This window comes from Onychostruthus taczanowskii, unplaced genomic scaffold (assembly GCF_017590055.1).
Source record: "Onychostruthus taczanowskii isolate IOZ18803 unplaced genomic scaffold, ASM1759005v1 scaffold19, whole genome shotgun sequence".
Taxonomy (NCBI): Eukaryota; Metazoa; Chordata; class Aves; order Passeriformes; family Passeridae; genus Onychostruthus; species Onychostruthus taczanowskii.
In genome coordinates this window covers 621,309-640,455 of record NW_024499128.1, presented here as the reverse complement: position 1 = coordinate 640,455, position 19,147 = coordinate 621,309, and the positions used below count along the sequence as shown (strand labels likewise).

General features: G+C 45.6%; 1 protein-coding gene across 1 annotated transcript in view; it reads left to right on the top strand.

The window, feature by feature from the left end:
• The window catches only part of GSG1L (GSG1 like), a 47,292-nt gene that overhangs the window by 17,475 nt on the left and 10,670 nt on the right, over positions 1-19,147 (top strand). Inside the window, exons 3-4 of the mRNA XM_041401802.1 lie at positions 14,063-14,215; positions 18,272-18,383. Coding sequence (XP_041257736.1) covers positions 14,063-14,215; positions 18,272-18,383 — 265 coding nt within the window. The remainder of the gene's footprint in view (positions 1-14,062; positions 14,216-18,271; positions 18,384-19,147) is intronic.

Sequence of the window (19,147 nt, the reverse complement as noted above, 5' to 3'; positions counted from 1 at the left end):
CACAAAGGCTGTTATGAAACCAGCTCAACACTCAGCAGCCACCAGAAAACAAACTCTGTGCTAGAAAACATGACAAAAGGACTCAGTGATGCCTTTTCGGGCTATCTAAAAACAGTGGCCAGACAAAATTAAAGCAATAAAAAGCAGTTCTATTTATTGAAGGGCCTTCAGGTACATTTAGGGCAGACAAAGCTCCCCAGGTGTTATACCCAAAATGGATGAAGGGTCATGGATTTTCACACTTTTATAAATTTGGGCCATTTGCATATTGGGGGTTAATCTTCCAATTACAGCTGCAGCTATTGAAGTAATTTACTCCAAATTTACTCCCCCCAACTCACTTTTGTTTCCATCTCTCAGGGCCTGAGGCAGTGAGGTGTCCTTGATTGCCAGGCCTGGAGAGGAATTGTTGTGTCTGCCCAAAATGGGAAAGCAGCAGCTCGCACTGTGTGTGGAGTTTAGAGTTATATACTAAAAACTGTAGGGTTACAAATACATGAAAGATATAAAAGCTAAAATCCTAAGACATCATCAGGAGCAGGGCAGAGAGCCACAGAGCTGAAAGCTGCACTTTCCTGTAATACACTGGGGTACTTTGTGCTTTTTAGTGCAGCTGCCAAAACAGCAGCGAGGATCTCAAAGTTCCAGAAAGTTCCGTCCTAGGATGGGAGTAGGACTGGTCCTGAAGGAGAGACACAGGAGAGGAGAGAGAATGGACAGAGACAGGGGTGTGAAAGGAGCTGGAAGGCAGCTGGGGAAGGGAATCTCCCTGCCTTCCCTCCCCAGGGCTGTGGGCACAGCGAGCCCCTCCAGCAGACAGACCAGGGCTGGCACAAGGTGCCTGCTCTAAAGGCACTGGGGTGCTTTTCTGCTTTATCCCCTTTCTCTGGAACTTCATTATGGTGCAGAATGCTTGGTGGCATCACCCACACACTTTCCAAAACAGCATTTAGTGCTTTACTTTCAGGATTTCTTTTGGTTGTGTGAAATGCTGTCAGCATTTTTTTTTCCAGGAGAATTTTAGAGTTGCTGCATGATGTCAGTGCATATTTCTAGAAAATTCTATTTTTCTTTTTTGAGGAAGGAAGGCTCTTTCTGTGTAGTGTTATAAAGAAAATTCTATCTATTTCAGAATACTTGCCATGGAGTTGTAAGGCATATTGACAGGAAGAGAGGGGAATGCTTTGTCAGAGATGGAAAGTGCTGACCATCAGAATCATAAACAAAACCAGGATAAATTCCACAACTGTACATCAAGTTGGACACTGCAACATGGTTAATCTGGAATTTTCACCATGAGTCTTGTACTCTCCAGAGCTATTTTCACCACATGTGAAGAGAAAATTGATGCCTGATTTACTTTCATGGAACAATTCTTTAATGTCTTGATTTCATCTGCTCTTTTCCAGTTAGAAGGAATTTCCCATTCCTTTAATTTCTTAATCCCCTCACTCAGCATTGACTTTAATGGGCAGAGGCTTATCAACTACTAAGTTCCAGCCAGTCCAAGTCAATGAGAAAGGATGAAATACAGTGAATAGCAAATTTGAGTTCAGTTCAAACATTGTGGTTATCACAAGCAATCATGTAACTGGGAAATTTGAGACTAAACTTAGCTTCACAAAGAGACTGCAACTTATTCACTTTCTGTACATATTCTTAGCATCACTTACCACCAAAAAGTGGTTGTTATCTGAAATGTCTCTGCAATTTTGTTTATCTGAAATGTCTCTGCAATGTCTCTCCATTTCTGCAGCTGAGCACTCAGGTTTCCCAAAGTTTTCCTTTTAGTTGGTTATCCCTGGCCCAAAGAGGATCCCTGTTTGACCAGCTTCTAAGCTAAACAGAGGCTCCTGAAGCCCATGTCTTTTTCTGAGCACATCATCTTTCACTTTTAAGACACAACTTTTAAGACATGCTAAGAAGACTCTCAGTGTAGTTGCACAACCCATCTTTGCTTCAGTCCACCACAAATTAACAGCAAGGTGGTGTTAAACTCCTACAGATTATTTAAAACCCTCTGATATAGAAAAAGAACTACCATAAAAACTCACAGTAAATAAAACCATCCATGATGAGGTCTAGTCACATCCTCACCACAAACCTTGCATTCATAAATGAAAATTCTTACAGTAAAAATCTAATACTTTATGGCTGAGCTTCCTATCTTTATGCATTGGTGCTGATCTCCAGTGTAGCTGGAAAATGCATCTCTGATCAGTTATTGTACCCTTGTCATATATCTCACCATTGACATCTACTAAAAGGAGGCAGCAAAATTTGGGGCAAACAGACCCACAGTATGGTATAAATAAGCATTTCCAACCCACACTAGGAGAGCTTTTTCCTGCATTTAAGGCAGCTGCCAGCAATCTGTCAGAACCTCATAAGCCTAACATTGAATTTATTAGCTGTTGCTGGTTCTTAGTGCCAAAGCTGCTTAGCAAAATCAGCTTCATGATGGTAGATATTAACTGGAAAAAACCCACATTTTCCTATGAGAGTTTACATTTGCTATTGATAAAAATGATAGAGCAATAGCTGGTTACAGTGGCCAGGCTTTTAATGGGCTCTCACTGAGCAGATGTTTGGGCCCACAAAGTGCTCTAATTTTCACTCCAGACGTGAGCAGTAAGACAGCAAATATTTCCAAAAGGAGTTGGAAGGGAGCTGTCAAAGTAGGCTGGACCTGATATTTCAGTTCTCAGTTTTTTCTGGATTTTCTCCACAGAACTTAATCAAAGTTTTATTCCTGCTGAGTATTTTGCTGCCTGAGGAAGAAAAGGGTGATTTATTCAGCAAGGGACAGACACTTCTGTCCCTGTTGTGCTGCCCCACCAGGACACTGAGGCTGGCACACTCCTCACCACACTCCTCCTCCTTCCATGGCACATTCTGTCATCCCATTCCCATGGCCTCAAATCTGTGCCCAAGAAAAATCCCCAGAGGCCACAGAGGATACATTCAAAAGGAAGAAACCAAGACCAAAAATTCTGGAAAAAGTGGTTTGAAAAGTTGTGGTTTTAAAAGTGGTTTTAAGAGTTGTGAAGAAGGGGAACCATGACACCACAATGGAGAGCAAAAGGTTCCATCAATAATCAGATAAATGGCTTCAGTGACACCATAACACCACAGCTGGACACACCACAGGTGCTCCTCCCCGTGCTGTGTGGGGATTGCAGCTCCTGCATCCTTCTCTGCATGCATGCATCACTGCCAGCTCTCAGCCAGAGGGTGAGCCCAGCCCAGCTCCTTGGGCAAGAGAAATCAGCTGGAAGCAGCACTTGTGCTGGAAGCATTTTGAGAGAGAGCAGGGCTTTGCAGGAAATGTGCCCCCAGCAGTTTCTGGAATGGTGCTGGTGGGGGCTGGGACTTTGCAAGCACCTGGAGTGCCCAGAGCTGGAGATGAGGGGCTCTTCCCTGTGGGGAAGTGCTGCAGGAACAGTTTCAAATGTCAGCACTGGCTCAGAGCTTTGAGATGGCCACACAAACACAGGGCAGGATTCCCAGGTCAGGCTCCTCACAGGTGTGGTGCAGCCTGGCCAGGTTACCCCAGTGCTCTGTGGTACCTGATTTTGTGGAACAATTCCACAAGGAATGCCAAGGCAGCAGGCCACCAGCAGCTGCCTGCATTGCACTGCTTCCTACCTACTGATAATTCACACACACAAAATAAACCTGGCTTTTCAGAGACCACAGAGGCTGAGGCAAGGCAAAACCCTGCAGAAGGAAAATGCTCATGGCTAGTGAGCATTGAACAGTCCAAAATCTCACAGGGAGGCTTTTTAAATGAGAGACTGTCCTGGCAGAGGTAGGAGGTGCCTCCTGCACGTCCTCTACACAGCCTGTGGTGGTGCATCCTGGAGAGATGAAGCAATAACAATTCTGCATTGCCTAAAAAGTGGCTGGCAGAGCTGAAGTAGCACATGGCAAACAGCAAGTAAACAAATCAAGTCTCACCTAAACACAGCACAGAAAAAAGAGAAAGCTAAGTCAGTTCTGTACATGCTCCTAAACCAGCACTCCAACAGCAATTAATGAGAACAGAAAAACTAGATACCTGATTTTAATGGATCCTGACATAATAGGTGTAGCAGAAATTTGATGGGAGAAAGATAATTAGAGGGACAATAACATCTTGCTGCTGATTACACTGAAAGACAAAGCAGATGTCATGTACTAAAGCTGAATCAGAATAACAAGGTAATGTCATTAATGAGCAACACAATCTCTGTGGATGGATTCCATGTTCAGATGAAAAATGCAGAATTATGTTAGTGATCACCCCTTGGGACAGCTTCAGAGACAGCAGGGTTAAACCTGATAGCAGAGAAGGTGTAAGGACAGGGAAAAAAACAGCAGGAGCTGACTAAAACACCATGCACAGACCAAGAAATGTTGTGCATGATGTAGAGAAAAAATTTGGATATGAGCATGGAAAAATTAGTGGGAAGCTTGTTACTCTTGACTTACCCTTGCACTTGATTCAAAATGTTAGTAAGAGGTCCCTTGTATGGCAGACTCAGCATCCTTCAGAAGCAATAAAAGTGTTTTCAGAATTTGCAAAGAAGGGAACCCAAGAAAAGCAAGAGCTGCTTAAAATACATTAAAATGTTCAGCTAAAAGGACAACTGAAGCTTGAAATCCTGAAAACCACTGGATACACTGCAGGCCTCTGAAGCATGCACAAACCCTTCTCAGCCACTGAGTGACTGAGAGCAAATGGCAGATAATGATCAGTGTTGATAAATGCCAAGTGGGGAACATGAGGAGTCATCCTACCTTTACATATACAGTGATGGGTTCTGAATTAGCTTTTCCCCTCAGGATAGAGTTCTTGGGCGATGACAGACACTTCTACGAAAACATTAATTCACTGCTCTGCAGAGATTAAGATGAAAAAGAAATATTAGGATCATCGTAGGAACCAAAGAACAAAACAAGAAGTCACCATGCCACCACAAGCACTCATGACGTACCCACCTGCAGCTCCCTGTGAGCACCTCTCATCCCTCCCCTGCCAGCCCCAGCTCAAAGCACTGACAATAACATTTAAAGACATAGAGAGAAGAGTGACATTTATGGTCAAAAATAGGGAAATACTTGTTTGGATGAGAAGGACAATGCAGAGCAGGTTTGAGGCTAGAAAAGAGACAAATGAGACTTGTAACAGCCAAGTTAAAAAACAAACCTCCTTTTTTATGTACTGGGTAGAAGTTTCTAAGAAGAAACAAAGAGGATCAATTTTCTAAGAGGAGCATTTAGAGACCTGCATCAGTAAAAAGAAATGTAACTGGGTCTCCCAAAAGAACTGTACACTTTCCAAAATAGGCTCTATATTCTTCTCAAATACTTCCTATTGCATGGTTGTTCATATATCTGCAATAGGGTAAATCCATACCCACACAGACAAATACCTGTGCACTTACCACAGGAGAGCTATGATTAAGGATGCAGGAAAAAATGTGTTACTTGTATTTAATCTGTGTTTTCTTACACATCTGTTATGAATCACTGAAGTTGGTTTTAAAGGGCAATTAGACACACAGAGATTAAACCATTCTTACCAGCAGAATTGAAGCTAAATTCCTAATTACTCAAGGAGGAAACAGTCTTGTTTTTCACACTGGGGATGCCAAGGATGTGGGGAACACAGGTCTGAATATCATTCTTTTCCCAGCCCAGTGCTGAGGGTGGAAGTACATCACAGGCCCTGCACTGGTGGTCTTCAAAGGGAAACATTGAGCCCAAATATATTTAGTAAGGCACATGGGATAATTCTCTTTTAGAGTATTTTTCATCATCTTTTCCACTCTCTTGCTCTACTCATTATATTACTACTACACCAGGAAAAAGAGATTATGGATACAAAGGTATCCCACAGTCTGCTCAGTACCACACACAGGATTCAATCTGCTTGATGCCAGAGCCATCCAAAGTCATCATCACATAGATGAGAGTAATTTTATGAGTCACAGCTTCACCTCACCTTCAAAAACAAAGAAACTAAACAAGATCTAAAGCTAAACAAAACCAAAACTCAGCTTTTCCCCCTCCCCTTAGCAGTGTCAGGTATTCCTCCTCTTGGTTCCCACGTTTGCAAGGCGCAGTCTCTTGTCTGGATGCCAGTCCTTTATCTGCCCTTGCTGCCCGATTCAGTTGACTGGAACAGGCAGCTTTAGGTAGCTCAGGTGGCATTTAGGGTCAGGAAGCTTGCTGTGTCTCTGGTGGCTCTGTGGTGTGCCTCTCTGCAGCACGAGAGGACGGGCAGATGGTCGGCTCTGCCGTGACGCATTAACCAGCCGCGCTCAGTCCACTGCCAGCCACAACAACAACATGCTCAGGGTTTATTCTTTTCACCATTTGGTATTGATCACTCCAGCATTTCTGGCTTGGAATTCCCAGTATTGGAGTAGCAGAGAAGAGCAGATGACTAAACCCATCCGAATGGCACTGGAAGAGAGAGTGAGATTTACATGAAGCTGGCCTTACTGCTCTTCCAAACACAGCATTTCTCAGTGTGTGCTCATTTGCCTTATTTTTTCCTCTCTTCCCTCTTGAAGAAGAGAGATTTAAGTGAGATCCAGGTGTCAGTTCCAACAAAGTCACTACGTCTGAAAAAGCAGAGCAATGAGTCCAGAAACACAAGGACAGCAAAGACAGAACTTTTTGTTGCTGCTAACATGAGCAAGGGTAACAGCTCTCCATGTCCCTGGCTGCCACAGTGGGAATGGAGACCAAGGAGAGAAACGATTGCTTTTGCACAAAGAAGAGATTATACCTGTAGGATGAAAGTTCACACCACCCAGAACCAGGGCTGGCCTTCAGACATGGTTCTTTTCCTCCCACCTTTTTATCTCCCACATGGGGTGACATCTGTCTAGGTGACTTCTCACAGCCTCTTGTGGTTTCCCAGTGTTTTGTGGCAGTTCAGGGATCTTGGGGACAATGACTGTGAGCCACAGGGTGAGAGCGGCACTTTCTCCCCCAGGCAGCAGCAGCAGTGTCTGGGTTAGCAGTGCCAGTGGGGAGGGGAGAAGGTTCCACACTCTCCAGGACAGCATTGCTTGGACACTGATGTCTCCTGAGCTGCTCAACAATGCAGGACTGGCTTGTCCTTCAAGTGCCATGCTCCTGGTGTCACGCACGTCACGCATGAGGATCTCAGTGGTTATTTAGGAGCACACATTGCTCAGCTCCACTGCTTTGAGCAGACAGAAGGGGTTTTATCATATGATGAACTGTGATGCAGAAAACCCCCCCAAAGCTTCTACTTGCCCATCAGACTCTCTCAGCTCAGGGCTGAAGTGGCAGAGGAGTGACTGGAGCTGGTGTCTCACCCAGCTGGCGTCAGACCCTGGCTCTCAGGGCACACGTGTGACACTGAGTTATGAAGAACTCCAAAGCTCTCCCAGAGCTCTCTGGCTGCCTGTCTGTCCAGCCTGGTCACTTGCTCAGGGACAGTGTGGCAGAGTGTGACAGCTCAGGTGAAGCTGCTTTGGGCAGCCTCTGACCCCATGAGGACAGCTGTGCTCTGGGAAGGGCTGGGATGCAGCAGCCACAGATCCTCAGGGAGCACAGGCAGAGGCAGTGGTTGTTCCTAAGGAGGATGAATTCCACTGAGGCATTCTCAATGTGAGCCTGCCCCAATTAGGATGCTAATTTTCTGTCTGAAAGGGCCCTCAGAAATCAATACAGATTCCAGACCATTTCTTCTTGGGCGCTGCTTAGGAAGGCTGGGCTTTCAGCAGGCAGTGTCACACAGCATGGCAAGTAATACATTCATTTATAGGTTTCTTTATGCTGGAAAATTTCCAAGCCACTCTCCAAAATGCATGACAGACATTTCCAAAATGACAAATCCCTGCCTTTGCTGGGTATAACATGGTTAACATGACTCAGCAACATCCTTCAGGAATAGCAATACGATTTTCCCTGAAGAAATCCTTTAAGAGCAAACAGCTCATGTTTATGGATTCAAAATGCTTTGAAGTCGCCCAGCAATTCCTGTGTTGGCCATCTCTTCAGTGCTTCCTTGAGAACATGCACCAACACTGGATCTTTGACAGTCATTTCCATGGCCTGACCAGCCTGAAGGAGCATCCAGAAGAGGATTTCATTATTTCATTTGGAGATAGGACCTCAAAATCTGGCGTCAGATCCCGTTGGCATAGTGAGCTGGCACCAAAACCCAACTTTTCTGATTTGACAAGTATGCATCAAACTCCATGGCTGCATGTGACTGTAGGTGGTAGGAGGTATAGATGTGATTTAAACTCTCCAGAACTGGTTTGTTGGCCTCATTAATCTCAAAAACTCAACAGTAATTGAAATTATGGAACTCTGGCATTCCAGACACAGCAGCAAATGTTTCTTTATCATCTGCACATAATCCCCATCAGATGTCATCCAAGTTCTTGGTGTTTCAATCTAAACTGATAACATGCCCGAGAATGGTTTTAATAATGCAACACAAGAATCATCTTGGGATTTTCTGGGGAAGGAGCACAGAACATGTCAGGCTTGACAGGGCTCAGTTTAACCAGAACTCTCTCAGTGAACTGTTGCTGGTCTGTGTCAGGAAATGGCAGTGGATTTGAACAAGGAATGAACTTTGGGTATCAAGCAGTCAAACTGAGCTCAAACCTCCTGGAAGTCATTAACAACGCTGTTCTTTGGGTTCCTTCATCAGGAACTCACTGAATGCCTCGAGCTCTTCTAAGCAGAATTCCCATGCCTTTTATCAGAATCCCTGTTCCACGGGAAGCTCAGCACTGGAGCTCCCTGGCTTGGTGCTCCATGGTGGGAGCGTCTACTCCCAGTGGCCAGGGCTGACCTGAAATTATTTCAGGTTCTGAGAAGAACTTGGCGAGACTCATTGCAGGCTGAGGTAAAGATTCTTTCTCTCTCTATCAGGAGAAATGTTCCATTTGTTTGTTTCATCCCTTCAGGACTGTCTGCAATATCCCTTTTCTAACATCTCAGTGCAGGCAGATGCACTCGAGTTGAGTACACCTTGCAGAGACACACTCAGACCTGTGGATCTTCTTTCAAAATGCTGCTGCTCTCTGCTGGCAGACAAAAAGGCAGGGGACTGATCCTGCCAGATGGCTCATGGAGAACCTGAGTGCCTAAAACCCCAGTGATCTTGTGGGTAACAGTTCTCCTCTCAGCCACAATGAAGAGCATGTTCACTTCACTGGAGAGTGCTGGAAAATTAATTTCTTTGTAACAATGCTGCTGCAGGGCCTAAGCCCTTGAGGAGGTGACACTGGTGCTTGCCACCATGAGCTCCACAGAGAAGACAGACTCTCACACACTGGTTAGGAAATAACAAAGCTCAGAGACACAAAGTCCTTTAATGTCCCAGCTACTGCACTGATCTTCGTCCTGCCATGAGATCAGATGATATGAATGTGATATGATTCCTTCTGATGCAGGAGCCCTGTGATATAGGTTGATTTCTGTGAAATCTTTTGGAGTGTCCCAATTTTTTAACCTCAAATCCTGGGTGAGAAGCTGAGCCCCGGTCCTGCACTTTCAGGGATTTTGCTTCACAGGGAGGTTGTCCTGAGGCCGGTGACCCCTTTTCCTTCAGGAAAATGATCAGGTGCTCAGGTTCAGAGCCATCCCACCTGGGACATACAGCATATCTGTGAGTGGGAGCAAAGGTCCAAAGTGTCCTACAGTGCCCAGAGGTGGCTCTGTCATTGTCACCAACACTGCTGAGGGGTGACAGACTGGCTGGTGGAGACGCACCAGGGACAAAAACAACAGGAGAAGAAGTACCAACAGGAGAAAAAGTACCATCAACACCTCCTATGTTAGAACAGGGGGTGTTGATGGTACTGATGTCAGTGGTCATCCAGATCACAGTGCCCACCCTCCTGCATCTTCTCAGAGACCAGGATGGGCCCAGACACAGGACAACAAGTTGATGTTGCACAGAGAGTGACAGGACAGCAAGACAGGTCCCTGCCAGCTCCCGGCCAGCACAGAAGGGAACATGCAAACCCAGCACGATTTTCTCACCTAAAAAAAGCCCAGCAGGCATGAGGAGGACTTGACAGCTGTCATCCTCTGCATTATTCCAGGGAATCCTGGAAAGATTGGCTGAACACATCATGTCCTGGTGCTTGCATGCTGGGTGGGCTGCTCACACACACCCACCCTCGTGTGTGTGGGAGTGCCACTGAAACCACTCTGGGTTTGCTTTTGCTTTAAAGCCCAAGACTCTCCTTTCCTGGGAGGTCTCACAATGGAATGTCCTTGGCACAGAGGCACATCCCAGCTGAGCTCCTCTCCAGCCCCTTCTCTGCACAGGCAGAGTGGGTTTGTTGAACAAACAAATGCATAAACAGCATGGAGACCAAAAGATTAGAGGAGTCTGATGATTGATGAGAGTACAGATCCTCAGGTACAGGCCATCCAGGTGGAAGTCTCTAAGTGAACGAAGTTCTGACTCTTCTGAAGGAGAGATTTTTCATAGAAGCTGAGTTAGGCCAGACAGATCCCTGGGGCAGAGGACACAGGCTGGAGGGGAGTAAGCAGACAGAAAAGATGACAGCAGAGAAGATTGGAAAAGAGAAAAATACCCTGGAGATCTTCTTCCCTGTCACCTGGAATGACTGAGGTCCCCTCAAGAGAAGGAGCTCTCTGCTTTGCAGGAAGGAGGCTGTAAGAGGTTGTGAGTGGAAGTGATGCCAAGTGACTGCCTCATGAATCTCATGTTGAGAGAGGAGCAGTGGGAGATCACTTCACCAGCAGCACAGAACAGAAAGACTCTGTCTCCTGAATTAATAACCTGAAGCAACTGTTCTGCTTCAGGCAGCCACACGAAAATCCAAAATTCATACACAAGTTGCATTTTCTGGGTGTTATTATTTCAGATGAAATTCAAAATCAGAGAAGCAGGACAGGACACAGAACTATTCAAACACTGCATGTGGGACTTGCCTTTCCCCACATTAGATGCACTAAACAAAAGCCTCAGAGCAGGTATTCAGTAACACCATGGAATAAGGCAAGAGGGTTCCTTGGTAGATGCAAACAGGTCCCCAAAAAAACAGTAATTGACTATGCCTCCCACAGCAAACTCACCCAGCCTTTGTGTCTCATCAGAAAAAGGATTTACAGGAGAGCAAAACTCACGTCTCATTGAGCTTTTCATCATTTCCTTGCAAGGTGATCCTGCTTGCAAAGCCACTCTTATCTCAGCCCTTTGGAAGGGAAGCCAAAGCACTCCCTGTGGCATCAGCCACACAGTCAGGTGTTCCTCCCTCCTGCTCCTTTCTCCTTCCTTAGGAGAATAAAGGACACCAGCTGGCCCCCAGCCCCCCCAGGCTCAGCTCCCAGAGCCCTCCTGTCCCTCTAAGTGTGTCCCTTTGCAATGGACACACACCCAGGTGTTCCCACAGGGACATGTGCACCTCCCCAAATCCCTGTTTCCTTCCAAAATCACTGCACTGGTGACTGCAGCACCAGCTTCAGGTCCTGGGCCACAGGTGGGCAACAGGCAGGGCATGCATATATAGAGCTGAGTACATCACCTGAACCCTCAGGACCATCAACCAAACCCCCAGAACCATCACCAAACCCCCAGACCCCTCCTGCAGGGCTGCACTCAGCTCCTTGTTCCCCTCTCTGTAGGTACCTCCAGGATTACCCTGGCCCAGGAGAAGAACCCAGCATTTGTCCTTGTTAGATGTCATCTGGTTGGTGACACACTCAAATCTACCAAGATCTCTAAGCACCCTCCATTCTCAAGGGACTCAGGGTCTCCTCCTGATTTAGGATCACCAGAAGCAAACTTCCTTAAGAGTGTCCAGGTCATTGACAAAAAGATCCAAGAGAATTGGCCCTAAACCTGAGCACGCCAGCCTGATGTTACCCGTGGACTGCAGCTCTTGGAGCCCAGATGTTTCCCCAGGGAAGCAGAGCTGGAGCCACACCACAGTGCTGAGCTGCAGAGAGTATTTCAGCATTGCCCTGGAGTGCACAGAGCACCAGTGGGGGTCCACAAGGCTTGACTCAGGGCAAGAAACACCTGGGCAGGTGTGTTGTACATTAATATTTCAAGTATGGGCTGAATGAATTACAGCTCATTAGTTAGGGCTCTCTGCTGCCTCCGTTTGTGGGTCAGGTTTGCATCATCTAATTATTCCAAACTCAAATCATTCCATCATTCTCTCATCATAGACATTGCTGGTTTGAGAAAATGAGGCAAAATCCCTCCTAAACCCTGCTGTTTCTGCCCTCTCTCACTTTCATTAGTTTTTGGAAGAGTGTGCCAGTTGCCTGATACCAAATTGACTAAGAGGAGTGAGATAAGCAGCTGTTTGCTGTTGATAGATGCAATATTGCACACACAGCCACTGTGAGCAATTAAAAGCTTTATTTATTGCTATCTCTGTAGTGTGGTTTAAGAACTCAAAAGGTCAGCTACAGTGGCAACAACGAATAGCACATATTAATTAGATGTAATTATAAAGATTCCCGGACAAAATATGAGCTGGGATCAGCCTGGTCACCAAGAGGCCACTTAAATATTTGATAAAAATGAGACTGCATATCTGGTTTGATAAGCTGGACTGTGGGCTTTATCACACATGTGCTCTGTCAGTGAGGAGAGAAGGTATTAATATAAGTGAAGCCTGTAGCAGTCTCTATGGTTACAGCTAACATTTTCTAATATAAGCCATTGTCTTCAGATGCTTAACTTTCCATGTTTCAACTGCTTAGGCTGAAATTTTCCATCACTGCTCATTGTTTCCAGGTGAATTCTCTAGCAATCAGGTTAGCAAATGTACTGGAGAATTCGAGCAGATTCTCATGCTGAAACAGCAATTGGAAATTGGGCAGGGACTCAATCTTCTCATCTGTTCCCATCCTCTCCAATTTACCCCATGGCTTGGTGACTTTCAAAGACTCAGCAGATCCTGCTGGAGGTTTTGTGCTGCTGGAATTCCCAAAGGTGACACCTCCTGGGGGTGCATCAGTCCCTGCTGGGCACTGCCCCGTGCTCCCAGAGCCCCTGCCCTGAGCACTGCCCCGAGTCCTGAGCTCCAACAGGGCCCTGACCCTCAGGGCTGCACCCAGGGGCTGAGGAAAACTCCAGCCAGGCATTTTTGCATCTGCAGCTCCTCATCTGAGCATGTTATAAATATCTGTGCCCACCCTGCTGCAATTGTGGCAGTTTCTGGGTCAGTCCTGTGGCACAAACCCTGTGAGAACACCCCATGTGAGACCGGCCATCCTGCAGGGCTGTTTCTAATAACAGCCCTCAGCACTAGGCTGTGGCAAGAATTTTATAACATGGACTGAATTTATTTTCTTTGTGGAAAAGAGTCATCCAAGGCTGTCCAGCTCCCAGCAGCACACAGGCAGTCAGGTACCCTGTGCCATCACCTCCCTGCGTGGTGGATTGTGCTCATCTAAATTGTGGAACAGGTGGGGAAATCAATTCTGTGAGCTGTGCCTTGGCTCAGAGGAGCCAAGAGGTTCTCACACGTACCCACAGAGGTTCTGTAGCCAAGCTGAACAAGAACAAGCAACAGCTTGTTCTTTCTGCAGTGTCTTTACCACCCTGCCACTGTTCACATCTTCATTCACTGCTTTTTCTGGTTTTCTGAGTTTGGGCCGTGGTTTGCTGAGTTTAAACTCTGTGAATCACAGAATCATTAAGGCTGAAAAAGACCACCAAGATCACCAAGGCCAACCTTCTACCAAATGCCCCCATGTCCCCAAACCACATTGGGAAATGCCACCTTCACTTGTTTTCTGAACATTTCCAGGGATGGTGACTCTGCCACTCCCCTGGGCAGACTGTGCTTAATGACTTTCTCAGTAAAGAAATTTTTCCCAATATATAGTGGATGTGATAAACACTTAAAAAAAAATCAAACAAATTACAATTGGCGACCTCAAAAACCACCCAACTTTTTAAAAAATTCCTAATACACAGTTACTCCTAGACATTCCTGATTTCCTGATTAATTTTTGCCGACTTTGACCTCTTGCAAGTATTCCCAAGTGATGACAGGTTGCTGCTCTTTGCCCCCAGGTGTGCTGTGGCTCTCAGTGGTGTCCGAGGTGTTGTACATCATGCTGTTGGTCGTCGGGTTCAGCCTCATGTGCCTCGAGCTCTTTCATTCAAGCAGTGTCATAGATGGGCTCAAGTTAAATGCCTTTGCTGCTGTCTTCACTGTGCTTTCAGGTATGAAACTCCCCTTCCCCTTTTTACCACCACTAAGCAAAATTCCACAACTTTGAGAGAATAAAAAACCGGAGGCTCCAAGACTCTCTTATCCCCATTTAGCTATCGCAATTTTTCACTGTAATTTTTTGTTCCTTTGGCACAAAGACTGCATGATAAATTCTCCTCTTGCAAGGGAGAAGTGAATATCCTCATTCCTGATTTCACAGCAGCAGTGCAGTAATTATCCTTCCCCAGCCTGCACAGCCATTACCACAGCTCCAGCCTCAGCTCCATTTGCAGCATCATCACACTCATTTTCCAGAGGAAAATTAAAAACATGTAAAGCTGAAAAGTCTTTTTTCTGTGTTAATCCTGAAAGTAGGTGAAGGCTGGAAAACCAAAGAGAGGAGCTCATCTTGTTAATTAACAAAATTGAGAATGAAAAGGGTTCTAATGCTAGCACTGAGGAGCAGCCCCAGGAGTGGCTGGGACATGCACTTCTCTCAGAACAGCTTTTTGGGCTGGTTTTGTGCTCAGGCTGTACTTGGGACCCTTCACCATATGAACTTGAGGAGTTCACTTCTCTAAAATAACTTAAACTACGTGGTTAAGCGCCCCTTGACTTCTGTGAAGCTTTTTCTGGCTAAAACCCCCACTTTCCAGAATTTATACAAGCAGCCAGGGTGCTCATGTGAGCACACCTGCATGGACCTTTCTGGCAGAAAGAAATTCTGTAACAGAAGTGCATTTTATCCTGCTGCATTTCAGGCTGGAAGACATTACATCAGGCAGTGTACATTCTGGGAAGGACTTTGTATCTGCAGGGAAAGCTGCAAATGGTGAAATAATAACAAAAAGGAAAGGTCAGAAGTAGAGCTGAGTGACAAAAACATCTGATAAGAACTGCCAAAGCATATTTTTTTCAGCTTTGGATATAATTTGGAATTTCAAAAAAAAAAAAGAATCAGTTCCATTTTCAAAATCAAACTATGTGGATTTCTTCAGCATTCAATCAATTACTTCCATGCTGTTCCTCTCTCCCTTCACAATTAACTGCAGTTTTAAAGTTTGGTAGGAATGATGAAGTTTTCTTTCCTACACAACTTTCTATTTTTATTTTGGCCTTCCCTCTTTCTAAGTACATTGCCAAGATAGTCCAAATATAAACTTCAAAATTTTACAGGGAAAAATGATAGAGGAATTGAAACAAGGATAAAACCCCAAACCCCAGTACATTGCTAGCTGTTATTTTCAATGGCAGGGATATCAGGGGAAAGAAGAAAACTATATTTATTTAAGCTTAGCATATTTATAATGACATAGCTTAATAGAAATTAGGTAATGAAGAGGACTTTCCATTGGAGCATAACACTCCTCATTAAATTCATGGTTGAGTTCCCTCATAAAAGTGCAATGAGATCTCCACACTCTTATAGCTCAACATCTAAAGTTTAGGAAAAAAATATCCCAACAGTATGGTCACTTATTGTTGTTTCTATGAGCCACAAAAAACACCCCATAACATCACAATTTTGGTATCCCTCTTAACCTTACACAAACTGAAAAACTTACATATGCCTCTTGTGTAATATTTATAATAAAACATTTTCATTAATGCGATATATTCCACAAATAGCATTTCTAGTATAAATATGGGAAAATGCTTTAAAATACATAAAATACATTGTCCAAATTTCCTTCATCTCCAGCTTTCCAAAGCTCCTTAATTTCTCCCATTACTGACACCTCCAAGCAGCTCTGGTCCTGCAGGGCTCAGGATATCCAGCCAGCTATGAATGCTCAGTGTTTCTGCACTGCCAGCCACTCCAGCACTCCACATCACCAGGATTTTCCACCTGCAAACACCTCTTGCCCTGGAGCCTGCATGGGCACAGGCATTGTGCCCTCCCTTCCCAGCCTCAAGCAACCAGCTGGGGAAAAAGATGATCCTGGGCATGGAGCTTTTGTTGGTTTGTGGTACAGGCAGCTCATTTTAGCTCATTAAATGTACAGCAAAGAGGACCAGAGGGTTTCCCCACAGGGCACAGCTAAAATAGACCAAACCAAAAGTGCATGAAGCAGCACAACAAAAGTTTTGCATTATTCTGCTTTAGTTTGGATGTGGCACAACAGCACCAACAGTCCTGCCAGATGCAGATCCAGCCCCATCCCACCCTGGCATTAGGCAGATAAAACAAAGAACCTTTCCAGTGTTTGCTGGTGACCTCCTCCTCCTCACCTGGATCAGTGAGTGTCACCTCAGCCTCCCACACAGCCACAGGGCTGAAGGTGGCTCAAACCCTGAGCAAGGTTTGCATGACAGAGCCCAGCAGCTCAGCCCTGCTGAGGCTCGTCCTGCCTGTGTCAAACCTCCTGCTGCCTCTGAGTGACTGTGACAGGTCTCAGGGCAGGCTGTAATGTTTTATTAGGGCTGAAAAATTACTGACAGGACATATAGAAACAGCATACTCCAAACTTAAGATCAAGGCACAACTGTCAGCTGAAGAAAAATCCACTGATTTAAAAAGTTCAGCAAGCTCCGGGTGCATTCTGGAAATTAAACAGAACCTGGATAAAGCAAGGTGTGCAGCACTTTGCTGTGCTCCCATTAGGCCACCCACCCTGCCCAAATCTCATTTCTCCTGGAGTGAATTGCTCTTTCCACCTCCTATCTTTGCAGTGTGTCACTCCAACACGAGGCAGCTGAGCAAATCAGCCCAGCTCCCTGTAACACCACGTCTTCCCTCAGCCTCTGCACTTGTTTGTATCAAATCTGACATTTGTCTTGCTGAAGGTCCTGCTCAACATGCCCACAACACAAACATTCCCCTGCTTCCCTCCCCCAGAACTGCCCTGAATCATCCACATGTCTGGGGAGGCTAATCGAGTGGTTTAGGTTCTAAGAGTAAGAAGGAAAGAAGAGCCAAAACTTGGGTGTGGTTGGGGGAGGGAAATCAGGATCTTCCATGTATGGGAAGGGCAACCATAATAAAAATTAGATGGTCAGAGAAAACAGTAAATGAATGGTCAAAGTGTAGCACACAGACCTCACTGAACCCACCATGGAAGAATATTGGCATTTCTAAGTGCCCTGAGCTGCCACTGCAGCACAAGAGGCTTTTGCGCATTTATAGATCCAAGAATTATTTGGAATGCAGTGGTCCAGCCCCACCTCCTTAGCCTGAACCCACACTTTCCAGAGCTTGTTGGGAATCGTCACCCTGCACAGCCCAGGTGCCATGGCAGGAACATTCCAAATTACCGTAGCTAGAAAATTCTCCAAGCCTCAGAGCTGCTCCTGACCACCACTGCTTGAAAAGTGGGGTTTGGTTTTCCTCAAAGGGCTGTTTAAATATAAAGTTTAGGTGTTTTTTTCTGTTTAAACTGCAGGATCACTGTGGCCAGCTAAAGGCAGAGCCACTCAGGCCACCCTGTGATTTACTGCAGCCTTGTTCTTTAACTTCACAAGGACTGCAAGTCTGATCCTCACCCAGTGCAGTTCTCTCAGTGAGCTCTAACACTGTCCCAAAAGCATCACCAGCCCTGCACCACCAAAAGTATCCCAGTGGGCTCCTCTCACCACACATCATCAGAACCAAGCTCACTTCACTTCCTGGTGCAGCTTCCAAGTGTTTTATGAGAGTTCAAATTCATAAATCTTAGCAACTGCTGGGACAGAGCATGGTTGTGTGGTGTGACACACTGAGCCTGCACTGCCTGCAGAAGCCTCTCCTCCTCCTCTCACCTGGGCCTGTCTGTGAGATCTCTGTGGGTGGCACACCCCTGGTTTGCAGCAGCAGGGTTGGTGGGGATGCTCCTTGTGCAACATTTTCTTCAACGATTTTCTTTCTTCAACTCCTCTCTTAATTGAGAATTCAGAATGATGTAAAATAATGAGCTCTCAGTCACATCTTTCCTCTGCCCATGCAGCTCCCTCCTCCACAGTAGAACAGGAGGCATAAAAGTACAACAAAGACTTTTTTGGAGCTCTCAAAGCATTTCCAGCAGTAGCTCCCTCAAGAATGATAAAAAAACGTTGGCACAAAAATTCCTGTTCTAATCCCTGCTTCCCAGGTCTCTTGGGGATGGTGGCACACATGATGTACACTCAAGTTTTCCAAGTGACAGTCAGCCTTGGGCCAGAGGACTGGCGACCACACTCCTGGGACTATGGATGGTCCTTCTGGTAAGTGTCACCCCACGTTTGTCTCTTTTCTCTCTGGAGCTGTTCCATCAGCCTGTTGGGATGCTGCACACATCACCTCCAATCCCAGGAACACCCTGTGGATTTCCAGCTGCCAAACCTGCAGGAGCACGAGCCCCCAGGGCCGAGCAGGTTTGGAGGTGTGGGGACAGGTCTGTGCAGCAGCAGCTGTGCTATCAGCAGGTACAGAGCATTTGTAAATAAACAGCACCCACAATTACCAACACAGATTGAGCACTCTCATTAAAGTTCAATTTAGGAACATAATTGCCATGGCATTTCTGAGACTTTGAGCTTCCCCCTCCCCCCTTGTTTTTAATTAATGTCTCAGTTGAACCTTAGGGTGCAGCTTTGAGCCCAACTGCAGAGGAAGGTGCAGTGTTCCTGGCATGATGAGACCTCCCTGTGGATCATGGGGAGAAGGCTTGGGAACATGGACATGGCTTTTTTTTTTTTTACCTTTCCCATTTATCTTCTAAAATCACATAAAACTAATTTTGCCCAGACACAGCAACTGTGTTATATTGCTTGCGCGTTTATAAGAAGCTTACCAAGAGCAGGAGGCTGTGGAGAATAAAAATACCTGCAAACAACATCCCCAGTCCTCCAGAGGCATCAGCCTCTTTGGATGGATAGGGAAAATACTTTCTTCTTGTAATTTCTAAATATAGCACATTATTTTCTTTCCATCTCAAAACAAAGACAACAATCTTTGCTAACACCAACAAGTAAATACTTCTTATGCA